General features: G+C 36.2%; 2 protein-coding genes across 4 annotated transcripts; both read left to right on the forward strand.

Annotated features, from left to right (window-relative positions):
* The first annotated feature begins 101 nt into the window (after nt 1-101).
* On the forward strand, nt 102-2,172 carry gpatch11 (G patch domain containing 11). The gene is made up of 8 exons (XM_067525518.1): nt 102-252; nt 417-643; nt 737-778; nt 869-989; nt 1,093-1,183; nt 1,363-1,476; nt 1,645-1,726; nt 1,831-2,172. The coding sequence occupies exons 1-8, from the start codon at nt 203-205 to the stop codon at nt 1,884-1,886; spliced, it is 783 nt and encodes a 260-aa protein (XP_067381619.1). The 5' UTR covers nt 102-202; the 3' UTR covers nt 1,887-2,172.
* Nucleotides 2,173-8,136: 5,964 nt separating this feature from the next.
* On the forward strand, nt 8,137-16,444 carry eif2ak2 (eukaryotic translation initiation factor 2-alpha kinase 2). Of its 3 annotated transcripts, none has more exons than XM_067525480.1 (19): nt 8,137-8,399; nt 8,811-8,937; nt 9,057-9,211; nt 9,300-9,423; nt 9,584-9,657; nt 9,735-9,884; nt 10,025-10,157; nt 10,470-10,537; nt 10,629-10,719; nt 11,546-11,577; nt 11,669-11,711; nt 11,802-11,881; nt 12,006-12,128; nt 14,058-14,186; nt 14,272-14,488; nt 14,569-14,712; nt 15,091-15,192; nt 15,392-15,454; nt 15,650-16,444. In XM_067525480.1, exons 1-19 carry the CDS (start codon nt 8,293-8,295, stop codon nt 15,785-15,787), a joined length of 2,100 nt encoding a protein of 699 aa, XP_067381581.1. In that variant the 5' UTR covers nt 8,137-8,292; the 3' UTR covers nt 15,788-16,444. The 3 variants fall into 3 exon arrangements, with proteins under 3 accessions (XP_067381581.1, XP_067381587.1, XP_067381594.1); XM_067525486.1 differs by having other exon boundaries at nt 12,009-12,128; XM_067525493.1 differs by having other exon boundaries at nt 11,805-11,881; nt 12,009-12,128.
* The last annotated feature ends 149 nt before the right edge of the window (nt 16,445-16,593 follow it).

Here is a 16,593-nt window from a genome sequence, read left to right on the forward strand (position 1 = left end):
TAGTTGTCTCTATGTACTTAAAATAATTTACTTTTACTTTAGACAATCTATTAAACGCACCGGAACCTCATACCTGTGGTGCACGTTGTAACTACCCGGAATGTGTATTTGAACGAAACAAACGTCAATGAAGCAAATAGAGAACAGTAATTTAGTGTAGCAGGTTTCGTCTGTATTTTTTTTCAATTCATGCGCGGTCATAATGTCTGATGATGAAGAGGATTATATGTCTGATGCATTCCTCGGTAAAATGTAAGCGTAATGTTGTCTGTTCTTTATTAAAATGTGAATGTGTCAGAAGTGTCAGACTGATAACATTAAAGTGTAGCTTGTTGTCCTGTGGCGCCATCCTTGTACAATTAAAAGCAATAATGGTATAGTTTAAGTTTTTAATGTTTTTTTTGTGTGTCTGCCAGACAAGACGTGAAACCCGGTGTCAGCATGGTGCGGAGAGTAAAAGAAGCTATGAAAAGGGAGGCACAGCAAAAGGAAAAGAATATCACAAACCGCCAGAAGAGCTACAAGGAGCAAGAGAAGGAAAGTCGAGAAACTGCTTTACAGAGCTCCATTACCAATGAGAACAAAGGATTTGCACTTCTGCAGAAAATGGGTTACAAAGCTGGTCAAGGTCTTGGGAAGCAGGGCAAGTGTCTTCTTTACTGAATTGTCTTTTTTTTTTTTTTGTCTGCTTTGCCGCTGTTTGATGTACTAATAATAATCTGTTCCACCTCCGCAGGAGCAGGGAGGGTTGATCCAATTCCTCTAAATATAAAAACTGGTAATTGACACATTTGTGGATTAAAAGTGTATTCGATAACAGCTGTAAATTTCACTTGGTGGCTTACCATCTATGTGTATGTTGAATCAGACAGAGGTGGTATCGGAATGGAAGAGGTGAAGAAAAGAAAAGCTGAGGAGGAGCTTGAAAATTATCGACAGAAAGTACACGCCAAACAACAGAACGAGAACAAATCTCTGCAGGATTTTAGGTGAAGTTTGCTGTCTGAGATGCAATACACCTCTAAATAGTGCCCCTTCCTATAATAAAAATATCACATAATCTGTATAATTCTGTTTGTTTTGATATTCCAGGTCAAGAGTAAGGACAGAGAGAGAAGAGCGGAAAATTGAAGGAGATCTCAAGAGGAGTCAGGGAGCCTGTGAGCAGCTTGACAGCCAGAAGGTTGGAGGAACAATGATAACAGCACATGCTCAAGATGATCACAATGCTAACACTATTTTTGAAAATCTTTATGCAGTTGCTTTGTAGTGAGATTTACATTTAAATCCCCTAACGCAGAGATAATTATTGTGTATCATAGTTTACCAGTTTTTGATTTTATTTTATTTTTTTCATTTCAGGGCATCACTGTCCCCAGAGAAGACTGGTACTGGCCTAAAGCAGATGCTGATGATGAGGCAGAAGGCTTTGAAGAGGAGGACGACGACGAGGAGGAGGACATTGTGGAACTAACTGTTAGTATTTAGTATTTGGTGATGGAATATTTAATCATATTATATGAAACCAAAATTACTTATGTCAAATAAATGTATGAAATTTTATCAATGTTTTAGCACTTGTTGCCACCATGGTAACATACAGGAGGCCATAGTAATGAATGCATATGTACCTCTTTTTTACAGTCCTTTGATAAGCTGCAGATTTTAACTTCCTATTTGAGAGGAATTCATTTCTACTGCATATGGTGTGGGACCACCTATAATGGTAAGAGTGAAGACAACAAGACTGTATATTAAATACATTTTATTGACTTTACAAAATTGCTAAATTATCTATATATGTAATTTTTCTTCCTTTTCCTTTTTTAGATGAGGAGGACTTGTGCTCTAACTGTCCTGGGGATACAGCAGCAGACCACGAATGAACTTTATAAGAAAATATGTGCAGTAGTTCCTGCTGAAAAGCTTTTACAAGTACAGACAGCATTTTACATTGTAAACCAGCTGTAATAACGGATGATGATGTTAAACCAACCTCCATAACAGCCCAACAGCACAACCACAAGCTGTTACGCTATGAAAGAATATGAGTATGGATTTTTCGGGGTGGTAGTCTTAGATTTTTCTTTGTATAAACCTGGAGGGAAATTGGATACATTTGTATATATTTTGAAAAATTGTGCTGTGTTTTCATTAAATATTGTAACATTCTATTAGTTGTCATATCTATTTGTTATTTAAATAATCTTGATTTAGTTATTATTTTAATTTAGCTTTATTATATTAGATTGTTTTTTATTATCTGGTTTACATTGTTTTTTATTATCTGGTCCCATCACTGGCTCTCAAACTTTCATTTCACCAGATAATTAGATACTGTGTTCTTTGCACTATAATTGTCTTTTTGCTAGTTTGCTAGTTACATACATTCCCCTCTTAAAAAATAGGCCTAATTAATAAAGAAATAAATGTAAAGAAGGAGATCAGATGAAACTTCTGAATTTAATTTTTATTCGATGATATTTACACCTTGTTACATTAAACAACATAGAGGATAGAGGCATCTCCTGTCATCATAGAGGCATCTTTAGTATCAGATCACCCAGATTGATCTCATTCAAATGTACTGAAACAGATAGTTTTACATAAATCATAGCAAATAAGACAATATTTTCAATAGATACATTTCCATGTAAACGTTTGGTCAAATGTTTAATACATTTTTACAGTTGGCTAAAAATGTACAGAGAAATGTAAAAAAAATAGTTCTGTTTGAAACTAAATACTAAGTTGTTATATGCTACATATAAGTGTGTTGACAAGGTTATGTACCAATAGCCACATATTGCTACTATATACACTCACTGGCCACTTTATTAGGTACACCTTTACCACCTAATGCACATCAATACAGCAGTTCTGCCATGAATACTTTTACAATGTTATAATTTCTCAGTTTCTAAGTTGAGGGGGTTCTAATGATTTGGCCACCCAATTAAACATAGATGAAGGCAAAACATTAGAACCTCGTCTTCATATAATGCACTCCAGTACGACTCCACTCCCCATGTCTACATCAATAATAAACAGAGTAGAATTATCACCTTTATTATCAATTATTTGTGAAAGTAGAATTCATGATAGTGCTGTTTTATAAGATTGCATTAAACTGTACAGCTGTACCTAATAAAGTGGCCCGCGAGTGTATATTACCAAAATGTCGAGCAGATGGTTAAAAAATTCTGTATTACAAACGCAGTTTGAAGGCACCATGTCGTGTGACGTTCATGGGAAAAACGAAACTGCAAAGACAATGATTCGACAGAAAACACGGAACCGGAGTTGAATTGAAAGGGGAAAAGCTGTATTGTGATAAGATTTGCATTTTGATCTCTGTTTTCAATTCTTCTGAGTCCCCACTGTTGCGTAATCTATAATGAAAGCGCAGAGCTACGTGGGAGTGTTGAACGATTATGCACAGAGGACACGGTCCCAGTTGAGTTATGAGGACGTAGCCTGTGTTAGGCCGGACCACGTTAAAGCGTTAGTGGACTGCAACGGTGCGATTTACGAGCTGCACATACTGCAAACGCTTAAAGGCACCCGGGGTTATAATAGCACATCCCTCTAACCTTATTGGTTAAGAGGAAAATCTGTTTATTTCTATATGTACATTGTCATGTAGTTTGATGGTCTGTATGTGATTATCTGTCAAAGTGCGTGTGTCTTTTCAGAAAAAATAGGCAGATGCTTTATATGTATATTCAATACTATGAATTGTAGCATTCAGTGTCCTCACATATTTTTATCATTCTTCTCAGTCATAAACTATCACATTGAACGCACACATGCAATTGTAACACTAAATTAAAATTACATACTTTGGTTGACATGTATTTTTTATTTGATTAATGTATTTTTTGTATTCTGTACATTGAAGACTTTCTTAATCAGAGGTGTGAGCTGTGTAAAAAAAGGATTGTTTAATCCACAGGTCCCCAACTCAGGGGGCATGTTGAGTACTGAATATTTCTAATTATAACCAGTAAGTGCTGGTGTGAAGGTTAATCTTAATAGCAATACACTTATCACTGGGCTGTTTACATGTAAAATGAATATATCCATACCAGCACACCAGCGGCTGTTTTCCTGCAGAAGGCCTAAGTTGGTCAAAACCAATGTCAAGTTATTTATTTCCCCTGTGGGGATCAGTGCACATTCATATCGTTGTAATACAACCTCCACAACAATATATTCTTGGATAATCTTGCCTTTTAAACAAATGTCTTTCTCTTAGAATTACCGTAAGAGTTAATCAACATACAAAATAATTATTTTAGCAGTAGGGCAAGGACACTATTCTTGCATAAACTTGGTTTTTTAACAAGGGTCATAAAATGGCAAAGCATATCAGGTTGGTGTGGGGAAGAACAAGAAACAAGCCAAGCAGAACGCAGCTAAAAATGCCTTCAATAGGGGAATTATCTGACTCTGTAAGATTCTTACACCTTTCAACTATTAACGTGTCATTTTTAGTTGTCGACACATAAAAAACGAGTTAATGGAACACTTCAGCTTCATGCCCGCACGCTGTTGGTTTTGTTTGGCAGACAGAAAATGCATCCGAAGCTTTTACTGCACCTGTTCTCCACACCATTATCAGTAACATGAACTATACATGTGGGCTGAATAAGTTGGGTCAGAAGAACAGGTACCAGCTATGGAGTCATCTAGGCTGGGAACAGATATGGTAAATGGTAAATGGTCTGCACTTATATAGCGCTTTTCTACCTATTGGCACTCAAAGCACTTTACACTGCTTCTTTTTCACCCATTCACACTCACAATCACACACACACTCACACACCGATGGGGGAGCTGCTGTGCTGCTGGCCAACACTCACTGGGAGCAACTAAGTTGGGGTTCAGTGTCTTGCTCAAGGACACTTCGACATGTGACTGGAGGAGGTGGGGATTGAACCAACAACTGTGAGATTGTTGTCCACCTATAATGGTAAGAGTGAAGACAACAAGACTGTATCTTAAATACGTTTTATTGACTTTACAAAATTGCTAAATTATCTATTTATGTAATTTTTTCCCTTTTCCTTTTTTAGATGAGGAAGACTTGTGCTCTAACTGTCCTGGGGATACAACAGCAGACCACGAACTTTATAAGAAAATATGTGCAGTAGTTCCTGCTGAAAAGCTTTTACAAGTACAGACAGCATTTTACATTGTAAACCAGCTGTAATAAACAGATGATGATGTTAAACCAACCTCAATAACAGCCCAACAGCTCAACCACAAGCTGTTACACTATGAAAGAATATGAGTATGGATTTTTCAGGGTGGTAGTCTTAGACTTTTCTTTGTATAAACCTGGGGGGAAATTAACATCTGTAAGGACATTAACATCTGATTCTTTTATATTATCAAACACTGGTTGTCAAAATATTTTAACATTGGGTGATGCTTGTAAATCTAAAAAACCTTTATGAAGACTGTGGTCCTTTGTTTCACTATGACAGAAAACCAGTAGCAATTATGATCGGAAAGTGGGCGTTTTGTCTTTAGGGTTGATATTTTTTGATCCCCCCAAAAAAGCGGTAAATGATTTAGATGGTATAGTCCGGGGATGCAGGAAACATGCAGGAAAACAGGACAATACAACACAACCTGTACAGTGCTACTCAGATAATATTATAAGAAGCTTGCTACAGTTTGTAAGGGATTTTGTGGCAGCAGCCATGAGGAAAATCAGATTGTGGAACCAAAATTTCTGACATGGCAGACAGCTAACCATCAAACCATCCAATTTGGTTAAATCCAGAAACGTCAACCAACTTTTATACAGTGCATTCAGAAAGTAGTCAGACTCCCTTCCCTTTTTGCAGATTTGTTATTTTGCAACTTGATACTAGAGTTGTTTAAATTAATTTTCCCCTCATTAATATACTCTCCGTAACCCATAATAACACTTCTTCCTGTTCTTGCTACTTTCCAGCATTGCCACCGTGATTTCTAGTGACCATTAGTGGAAAACTTCTAATACTAATACTAGTATGAATAGACATTAATAGACATCAATAAATATTATTTTTTGTTGCAGAACCGAATCATAAAGTCAATGCTGTGTTTGAAGCCCAAAGACCACCATGAGGCAAGTAAGCTAAAGAGGGACGTGGATGAATGCGCTCGCAACAATTACAACATGTAAAAATTATTGTCGTGACAGTAAAACTATGCAACAAGGCAAATACATTTTTATTACAAGCATTATTGGTATTTCAGGATGACACTCCATAATACAGTTTTTTAAATTTTGTGAATGCTAAGGAAAGTCTTTTTTAAATAACTGTTTGCATGAACTCAAAGGACCTAATTTATGGTTATGATTTGGAAATGTACTTAAATCTCGTGCATTTTATAATCATTAAATTGTACCGTTACTCACTTTTAATAAACTATCATGTCCTGGTCGTGTAATGTCAACTGGAACTTTATTCTTTGATGTGAATGGTTTAATGTTTTTAAAATAATGTTACATTGTTTTGTGATAAAAAGGCAAACTTCTAGATTGATCCAAAAGATAACATTAAAGTAAAAATATTAACATTTGCAGGTGAAGAGTTGTATCTAATTATGCATCAAATTGTCTGGTCGTGCCCCCTGTCGGGATGTGAGCAGTAAGATAACAGTTAATTAGGAAATGTTTTAAATGTGATTTGACATTGAATCAGTTCTAATAAACCTGCAATTAGTTTATTATTAATAGTTAAGATGTTTTATTAAAGATGTTTGGTTTTTCATTCAATATTACAGGCAGGTGTTATAGATTTTAATAGAATGTGACACATAATAGTATGAAAGGAAAATCTAATCTAAATCTAATAGGTTGACATCCATAACAACAGACTTCTGGATATGAATAGAAATTATTGAAGATGACGAAAGAAACTAGTAAGTGGTGAGTACAAACAAATGTGTTTTATTGGATTTCCAGATTAAGGTCCAAGATATATTTGAAGATACAAGTCCAGATAATAGAAATCATCACTAAGCAAATAAGACAAGGTTACTCCACTAACAACACTTAAGTTTCTAGGGAGGCATTGGTAGGGGGTCATGTAACTGGTCATAGCAATCATTGTCAGGCTGTGTTAACCTGTCAGTTGAAGTTTTAGCAGCACAAAAAAAGCCCCAGCTTCTTATCTGCAGTGAGAAAGACATTCAGTTTAACCACCAGCTTACTATACTGCTCAGATCAATTTATAAGCAGATCAATTTTACAGGGGAAACAGATTAGCTAATGTTTACTACCCTAATAAAACATGCCTTAGCTCCAGGACTCTCTTTACCAGTTAATTAGTTGATGCCTCTTTGACTTTATCTACTAAGGTCCTAAATGCATATAATGGGTTTGTTAATATGGCATGTGTTAAATCAATGTAATTCAGATTACATCTACACAACATAACCTATATAATACAGCTTCACTCATACTGATGGGGGGAGCCTCTATGCAGCTGGCCTGCACCAAACAGGAGCAACTAACCTGGGGTTCAGTATCTTGTTTAAAGACGCCTCAACACATGACAGGAGGAGCCAGGAATTAAACCAATAACCCTAAGATTAGGGGGACAACCTTCTAAGCCTGTAGCTCCAACAAAACATGTTGTTGCACAGTTATTATAGGTAACGTTGTGAAGATGTAATTATTATTATATTTTAAATAAAGCTGTAGAATGTGACAAAGTGAAGGCCTCTGAACTTTTCCCAACATGCAGTAAGTCCTTGTGAAAAAGACGTGTAAACATCACATACATAAATGTGTGCAGACTGCATTCTATAACGTAACATAGGCTCATAACACTCGGCTTAAAAAAATGCACTTGGCCAATAATATAAATTGATCAGAATTGGAGGAAGATTTATCATCCTATTTCAATGCCTGGAAGGATATGACGGTGGATGTCTTTTATTTTTCATTTCGTGGTGACTACTTTTCCCTGTGTTAAATGGAGTCCACGCTTTCCTTAACACATCCATGACGGTGACTGGCTCCCCTTTGTTAATGTTGCGTTTACCGGCTGTAATTTGCATACGGGGTTCGAGGAATTCGTATTCGCTTTTCGGACACCATGTGAAGGCACCACCGTCGGGTGACGTTCAGCGAGAAAGCGAAACTTAACTCATGGCAAGGGGGATTCGAAACTGGCTAGTCTCGAAAACATGGAAGCAGAGTTGATGAAAAACATGTACTATTCTGTCATCTGCAGTTTGTTATTTATTTTTTATGTAATGTAAGTGTCTGCTGGGTAATTTATAATGGAAATTGAAAACTACATAGCTAAACTGAACGAGTACGTACAGACGAAACGGTCGCATGTGAGCTATGAGGACGTTGGTTCTGTTGGTCCTGACCACATTAAAACGTGAGTTGATTAAATAATCTGGTGGGATTTACAATGATTCTCAATTTAAAGATTATTAAATTATGACAGGACAGACTTCTACCGGAAACACTTAGTGTATATATGCCAAACTGCATCAGTCTTTGCAGAAAAATTAGACAATACGTGTATGTAACATGTTGCGTTCAGGGTCCACACATAGTTTATCATACTTTCAAAACTAATTTCTAAAATTAACAAACCACAGATGCAATTGGAACACTAAACATAGATATAAATTTACATTCCATTTACATTCCAATTTAAAAATACATTTATTATTTCTGCATATTTCTGCAAACCCCAGGAGAAAAGATCCCATAAAAAGTATTTTAGCAGTAAAGCAATGACATGATTACATAACACAATTATTAATAACTTGTTTCTCCTCAGATTTATCGTAAGAGCTGTCGTGAATGGCAAAGCGTACCGTGATGGTGTGGGGAAGAACAAGAAAGAAGCCAAACAGAACGCAGCTAAAAATGCCTTGAGTGGTTTGTTGGAAGAATTACCTGACTCTGTAAGATTATTACACCCTTTACTTTAATAACTATGTGTCATTTTTAGTTTTCCACATATAAAAAATGGTTAATGGAACACTTCACCTTTCATGCCTGCTTGCTGTTGTTTGATTGACAGACAGAAAATGCATCCGAGGCTTCTACTGTACCTGTTCCCCAGACCAGCATCCGTAACATCAACTACATATGTTGGCTGAATGAGTATGGTCAGAAGAACAGGGTGATTGTAAAAGCTGTGGAGTCTATTAGACTGGCTCCAGATTGTACCACTCAGTATGTTTAACACAGTGTTTTCTTAATCATCCTTAGTTTTATAGTCCCCGTTTGAAAGTGCATTAAACACAATTTGTTTTATTGTTAGATTCTGTAGTTTTGTGGTTGGGGATAAGGAATACCCTGCTGCCCCTGGAAAAACAAAGAAGGAAGCTAAGGAAGAAGCAGCAAAGCTGGTATATCAAGCAATACATGGCAGTAATACTGCAGAGGTAAGTAGTAATACAGTTTTCTCTAGGTTTAATCAAAGTCGTAGAAACATGCAGAGGAATGTATTAAAATTGTTTACACATTGTAGTTTCTTTAAATGTTACACAGTCCAGACTATAATCTGTAAATCATAATAAAATCCTAGTTATTTTTGTTTTCAAGACAGAAGATGAGAAATACAGTGGTGCATCAATTCCACAAAAGGAGGGTATAAAGCAAAGGGTGTCAGATATTAGGTGAGTACAAACAGTGGCAACGTTTTGATTTTATTTGGATCCTGTGTTTAATTAGCTGGTTTGTTTTGGTTTTACAGTGATAAGACAAAGAGACTGAGTGTAAAGATGGAAAGCAAAAGCTTAACAGAGACAAATTTTATTGAAATCATCAACCGCTACTGTCAAAAAAAAAAGCTCCTCCATGATTACATCTTGGAGAGAAAATGTGGTCCATCTCATGATCCTCAGTGAGTACAAATACTCTAAAGCTACTGAAACTATAACCTCGAATAAACACTATGTACTGTACACTGTGTAGAAACACTTGATAGATGTGAAAAAGACATCCTGACATAGTTATCTACGTATTTTTTCTCTACCTATGCAGATTTTTCTACAAATTAGTTATCAACAGCAAGGAATATTCTGTTGGCGAGGGTAAGAGTATCAAGGAAGCCAAACAAAAAGCAGCACAGCTGGCCTTGACTTCTCTTCAAAAACAACCAGACTGGGACAATACAGTATATAACATTTTATATTGTTTTAAGATTATAAATGTTACCTATAAATGTAATGAAATAAATGATTGCAATATATAAAAAAAATGTATATTTTCCATAAACAATTCCTGGCATGTGTCATAAAGTGGCAGCAGTAGCAGTAAACACATGTTTGTATCCTCATCATAAAACATGCAAATGATTTCTTTTAAGTGGAATATTAATAACATTAATGTTATTCTAATAATAATTCAGATAATATTGTACTCCATATTAGAGTGAATCGAGTACTACAAAACACGTTACTTGGTAACATTTCACTTGTTCTTTCAGGTAATGTCCTTGCCAGCTGTGTGTGATGATGGTGAACTAGCCAGGCTGTCCACACCACCAAGCACACCGTACGTCCCTTGTCTGAGGAGTACAGCAGCAAGAAAAGATTAATGCGTAGATTATTGTCTTATGCCTCCTGTCTGCCTTTGGTGTTTTCAGGGAGCCCCATGATACAAAACCAAAAAGCTCGTCAACCACTTCAAGTGACTCAGTCATTTTCCTCAATTCATCAACTCCACCCAAGGCTCAGGTCTGTAATTTCATATATAGTCTTCAATCTTCCTAAAATCCGGTCCTTATTTATCTGGACAGTGACACTGTCAGCTTTAATTTAATATTTTGCTAAAAATTATTGAATGAACTGTGTAAGAATTACAGCAAGTTTCATTCATAGACCCCAAATGCAGGTGTCTTAAAAGTATTTAAACAAACCATTAGCTGTGTTTACATGGACCAATATGATCTGAATAACAGCACCCAATCAGAATATAAATGCATCATGTAAACACACCTGTTGATCCCATCCAGCCCAATCATTTGATATTCTGATCAACATTTTTGCCATTTAGTAAGCAACACTTGATCTAATCGTTTCTGTTGTTGGAATAAATGAGTCCCTTCTGCTCATGTGCATCCCACATGAGGGTAATGTTACATGATGTGAAGGGTTTATGAGAGATACTGAAACAAGGCAACGTGGCTGACACAATTTAAAAAATTTAATAATTGTTGAACGCCTGCATGGCCAAAGGTCATGAGCTATTTAAACAAAGGTGTGAAATGATGAGCAAAGCAGGGATCAGGACACATAATGCTCAGCCTTTGTTGAACACCTCTCTAAAACAGTATGAGCTGTATGATCCCGTATGACCGTTCTGCTGTTATGTTCATTCAGAGAAGTGATTCTGGCAGCCACCAAAACCTACGTTTGATGTCACAGACTCTTTAATAAATTGTTGATTTAGCTCATTAAAGCACATTAAACTCTTAACTGAGATTGTATTTAATAATGCAACAGGTCTTTCGTAGTTTGAATATTATATGAATGTATTTTCCTAATCCTCCTTTCAATTTAGGATAAAACTCCCGATTTGAAGCCCAAAATTAAGTAAGTCATCTTTTGAGTCCGATTGTGAACCCACAGTATGAAACATTTTACCTGACAACATTGGTGATTGTCATTTTCTCTGTCTTGTTAGGATTGCAGCAAATTTCCAAAATGCCTCCAAAAAAAGAAAAGAGGTACAATTTTGAATTTGAATCAATTCATAAATGTGTGTTTTTCTTTAACACTGTTATCTCTGCGTCATGATTTTATTTCTGTTCATTAAGAAGATTGACATCTCTGATAACAAAGAAAAGAATAGAGGAATTCACAGTGAGAAAAAACCAACCCAGTCAGTAATGTCAAGGTACGAAAATTAAAACATTAAATAAAGATATTAGCATGTTTTAGTACTTCTGTGGCCTTAAATTTGTGTGTCTATTCATTCACTTTTTATATATTTTAAACTTTGTTCCTTGTGTTAATCTCAGCAGGTTCACATCAGAATTTGACTGCATAGAGCGACTCGGCAAAGGAGCATTTGGTCGTGTTTTCAAGGCAAGACAGAAACTCCTGGATAAGTATTACGCTGTAAAGATTGTCCGCTGCAAAGAGTAAGTCAAGTGTATTTTGTTATTTTCTTTTTCTTTTGATATTAAGACCTGGACCATACTTTAATCAAAACAAAACATCCAGCTATAAAAGCAGTGCTGTGTAACATGACTTTTCACGCAATGTTGACAACGTTGGCATTCACCATCACATCCTCAGTAATTATTCGAACAGTGGCTTCTTGATTTTAGATAGACGACTTCAGATAAAGTTTCAAATAAACAGCTTCTAACTTCTAGCTAGCCACTGTTGATTGTTTTGGCCTGGACTGACATTTGTTGCTGGCAGATTTAAGCAGCAGTAACATTACCAGTTACGCAAAGGTGACCTCCATGAAAATGCTGCTTCCTTTTGACTCCTCACTGTTTACAACTGGCTTGTTTTAAGATGAGGATCTTTTGTTTTAAATATGAACTCAATAGTTATTTGATATTTGAATAAGAGACAAAGACTAAAGTGCATATCATGTGTGGAAAATGTCCCTCAGCTGAAGAAATGTAAATAACAAAGTACTACTGTTATTGATACTAGTGGTACAGTGCTAGCTAGTACCATAAGTATGAAAAGTAAAAAAGCATAATACTTTTATTTTGTTGGAACTTTAATCCTATCTAGCTGTGTAGCTTAACATTAAAAACTTGTGCATATTTTGTGATGTTTAGAAATGCAGCATAAACTGCCTGATGCATACATTTAGAGACATCCCCCCCAGCAGACATGGTAAATGGTAAATGGTCTGCACTTATATAGCGCTTTTCTACCTATTGGCACTCAAAGCGCTTTACACTGCTTCTTATTCACCCATTCACACTCACAATCACACACACATTCATACACCGATGGGGGAGCTGCTATGCAGCTGGCCAACACTCACCGGGAGCAACTAAGTTGGGGTTCAGTGTCTTGCTCAAGGACACTTCGACATGTGACTGGAGGAGCCAGGGATTGGACCAACAACTGTGAGATTGGTGGACAACCGCTTTATCTTCCTGCGCCACAGTCCACAGTACATGCTGTACCTAACTATGATTAGACCATTGCCATTCAAGTGAATATTTGTTGATACCACCAAGAACAGTTAGACCACAGCTACTTTTTATAAGGTTTGAAAACAAGTATAATGCATTTCTTTTCCAACCATGTACATGTTCTCCCAGATGCTGTATAATCTCATACTTAGATACATACAAACATGTCATGTGTCATGTATGTACACATGCATGTAGCCTATGTACTGTGATTAAAATCAAGTATTAATAATTGTAATGCTTATGTTTTGTCTTATTGTAATGATAAAATGTGCTCATTGTACTTATGCAGGACGTTTTATAGGGATGTTGTGAAACTTGGTTTCATATACATGTTTAGTTTCTGATAAGTGTCTGTAGAATTGCTCAAGGTCATGTATATGGAAGACTGCCCACACGGACATGTCTCCGACTTAGACAGATTCCTATGTGCTTAACGTATGTTGGAAAAGTTACCATAAAATGAGAAAGCTAGAGGCAGCAGCCTGGCAGGGTGAAGTGTACCCACTCTGTTGCTTTTGAAAAATGTTGATGCCCCATGTATTGTAAAAGGCATTATTTCGTAGCTGGAATTACTGTGGACAAAAAAAATAAACTTTTGAAGCAAGGATACAAGAAGACAACACTGACACCATTATTTGGGTGTTTGTTTGACTTAAATTTGAATAATTTTTTGTAAATTTTTTGTGATTCTGATATTATTTCATAGGTGACTGGTCTATTATGCGTTTCAAATTTAAATTAATCTTATTTTGTGTTTTGGTCTGTAGGATGGTGGTAGATGGGATGGTGATTTATTTTACCATTTTACCATGCACAAAGTGTAATTAATTAAAAAAAGATCTAGTGGAAAAGAAGTTTAAAGTCTTTTTACTTGAACTATGCTCTTGTCACTTTGGTCAGGAAAGCTTTACGAGAGGTGATGGCACTGTCAGACCTCCATCACTCCAACATTGTTCGATACTACACATGTTGGATGGAGGAATCAGAATACCAGTGGGACTCTATAGCTGACAGTAGCAGTACTTCACAGTAAGTCCCATCCAATCAAGATAATGTTTTTCAACTGAGATCAGTTCTTATTAACTATTTTTTTCCTTCCTTTGTCTGTTCTAAGATCTACCAGTAAATCATCTGCAAAGTTCATCTATATTCAGATGGAGTTGTGTGACACAATAACACTCAGAGTGTGGATAGATGAAAAAAATACTCAGAATGTGAAGAAATCCCTGCGGAATTCCAAGAGGAGAGAGGACAGTCTAATCATTGCTCAGCAAATGGTCGGGGGAGTTGAATACATTCACTCTAAGATGCTCGTACACAGAGACCTAAAGGTATGAAGGTAATCTATGATCTATTACCGCGCATCACTTGGGGAAGTAGGTGCTTATTTTTGTATTTTTTATTTTTTAAGCCTGCCAATATCATGTTTGGAAGGGATGGAGAAGTGAAGATTGGAGACTTTGGTCTGGTCACTGCTGAGAATGATGACGATGCTGAGAATGTAAAGGAGAGAACAGTGTGCAAAGGAACCCCGTCTTACATGGCTCCTGAACAGGTTAGATGCTCTAAATTGACAATAACTTTCGGTTTTCTCTTGAGCACTTACAGAGTTGTTTTACGTTTTCATTCTTCCTGACAGTTGATACACATATTTTTTACTGTTCATAGAAGTCAAATATGTCATAAAAACCTGCTACAGCTTTCAACCTTTGCTCCCTTCTAGAGGGTTAAATCCTATGGGAGCATTCCTGTCTGTAACGTCACTGTGCTACTGAGCACAGCTAGTGAGCATTGCTGCAAGCTTTGTTGGTACTGCAGATGTAATATCAGGAGGAATGAAACAAAGTGAAACTTACAGTCCCAACAATGACTTTCCATTTTTGATGATAGATAATTTAATTGCACAAATATTGTGTTTTTTGTTTTATGGCAGAAGAGCGGGAGCACCTATGACCGAAAAGTGGATATATTCGCAATGGGTTTGATATATCTTGAACTACTTTGGAACATCTCTACTGGCCACGAGAGGAAAATGGTGAGCATTATAATATTTTTTTCAATTTGTGTTTAACAATGGTAAAGCTCTAGGGAGATTGTCAGATTCCAGAGGCAACTGAAGTGTATATTTGGTTTATATTATTTAATAAATTGTACATTTCAACAGAGCATTATCACACACCCTCCAATTTGTTTTGTGGCCAATTACTTGTTCTTTCTCCCTGTTACCATGCCAGATTTGGGATGATGCCAGAAGTAGTAAACTTCCTCAGGGGCTTTCGCACAATTTTCCCCAGGAGGTATATGCTTTTTTCTTTAAACTTACTTGCAACATGAAACAGTGTTTTCTACTTCACGACTGGTGTGTTACTCTGTGTGAATCATAAAAAATTCTTTGTTAAGCTGCCCAAAAATTTTAGCTTGTTGCTTTTGCAAACAGTGACACCATGTATTCATATTATGGATATTACCAATTTGCTATTGTTTCATTGCAGAAGCAAATTATAAAGTCAATGCTCTGTGAGAAGCCAGAAGATCGACCTGACGCAAGTACACTAAAGACAGAGCTGGAAAAGTACGCTCATGCACTTCACATGCAAAAAAATATGCAACGAGACAGTAAGTCTGTCTGATTATGACAAGGACTTGAAACAATAAAAAAAAACCACATCTGTCATCACAGGTATGGCAGTGGCAGTACCCCAAAATACATGTGTTTGGGTGTATTTGGTGCTGAAAAATGTTTCCTGTTTAATAGCTCTGTTTAAATGAAGTTATGTAACATTGATAATCTTGATTATGTGATATTTAATATCATTTGCTATCATTTCACATCATGCGACTGTGTCACAGGAAGGTAGAGCGTTTTTCCACCAATCTCGCAGTTGTTGGTCCAATCCCCAAGTTTGTGTGTGTGTGTGTGTGTGTGTGTGTGTGTGTGTGTGTGTGTGTATGTATGTGTGATTGTGAGTGTGAGTGTGAATGGGTGAGTAAGAAGCAGTATAAAGTACTTTGAGTGCCAATAGCTAGAAAAGCGCTATATAAGTGCAGATCCATTTATTATAATCAGTGAACAAAATATTAAACATGTTCCATTATTTAATTTTTAATAAGGCTTTCTGGTAACTAGTCTTGAAATAATTTATTCCATGCTGAAAAAAGTTAAATATACTCTGGTATGTTGACTTTTTGTATGCAGTCTTGTCCAAACTATGAACTTTTTTCTGAATGTTCTAAAGAACAAAACTCTTTTTCTCAGTGTCATTAAGTACAATAAAAAGTCTTCAACAGCCATTTGTACGTTATTTGGGTTTAAGGGATAACATGACATGTTGATAATAGTATACAGAAAAGCATTCTCTTTTTTATGATTAGAAGATCTTCATAGATCTTCTTAAGATCTGTGACTTCCTTTTTTGGTATTTTAGCATTAAGGATG

Source organism: Channa argus, chromosome 1, assembly GCF_033026475.1.
Source record: "Channa argus isolate prfri chromosome 1, Channa argus male v1.0, whole genome shotgun sequence".
NCBI lineage: Eukaryota > Metazoa > Chordata > Actinopteri > Anabantiformes > Channidae > Channa > Channa argus.

Bases quoted from the DNA above. Each gene is read 5' to 3' on its own strand.
- gpatch11 (XM_067525518.1), top strand. From the start codon at position 203: ATGTCTGATGATGAAGAGGATTATATGTCTGATGCATTCCTCGGTAAA. The intron at 779-868 runs GTAATTGACACA...ATGTTGAATCAG, and splicing joins TCCTCTAAATATAAAAACTG to ACAGAGGTGGTATCGGAATG. The intron at 990-1,092 runs GTGAAGTTTGCT...TTGATATTCCAG, and splicing joins AAATCTCTGCAGGATTTTAG to GTCAAGAGTAAGGACAGAGA.
- eif2ak2 (XM_067525480.1), top strand. From the start codon at position 8,293: ATGGAAATTGAAAACTACATAGCTAAACTGAACGAGTACGTACAGACG. The intron at 10,158-10,469 runs GTATATAACATT...TTGTTCTTTCAG, and splicing joins AACCAGACTGGGACAATACA to GTAATGTCCTTGCCAGCTGT. The intron at 10,720-11,545 runs GTCTGTAATTTC...CTTTCAATTTAG, and splicing joins CAACTCCACCCAAGGCTCAG to GATAAAACTCCCGATTTGAA.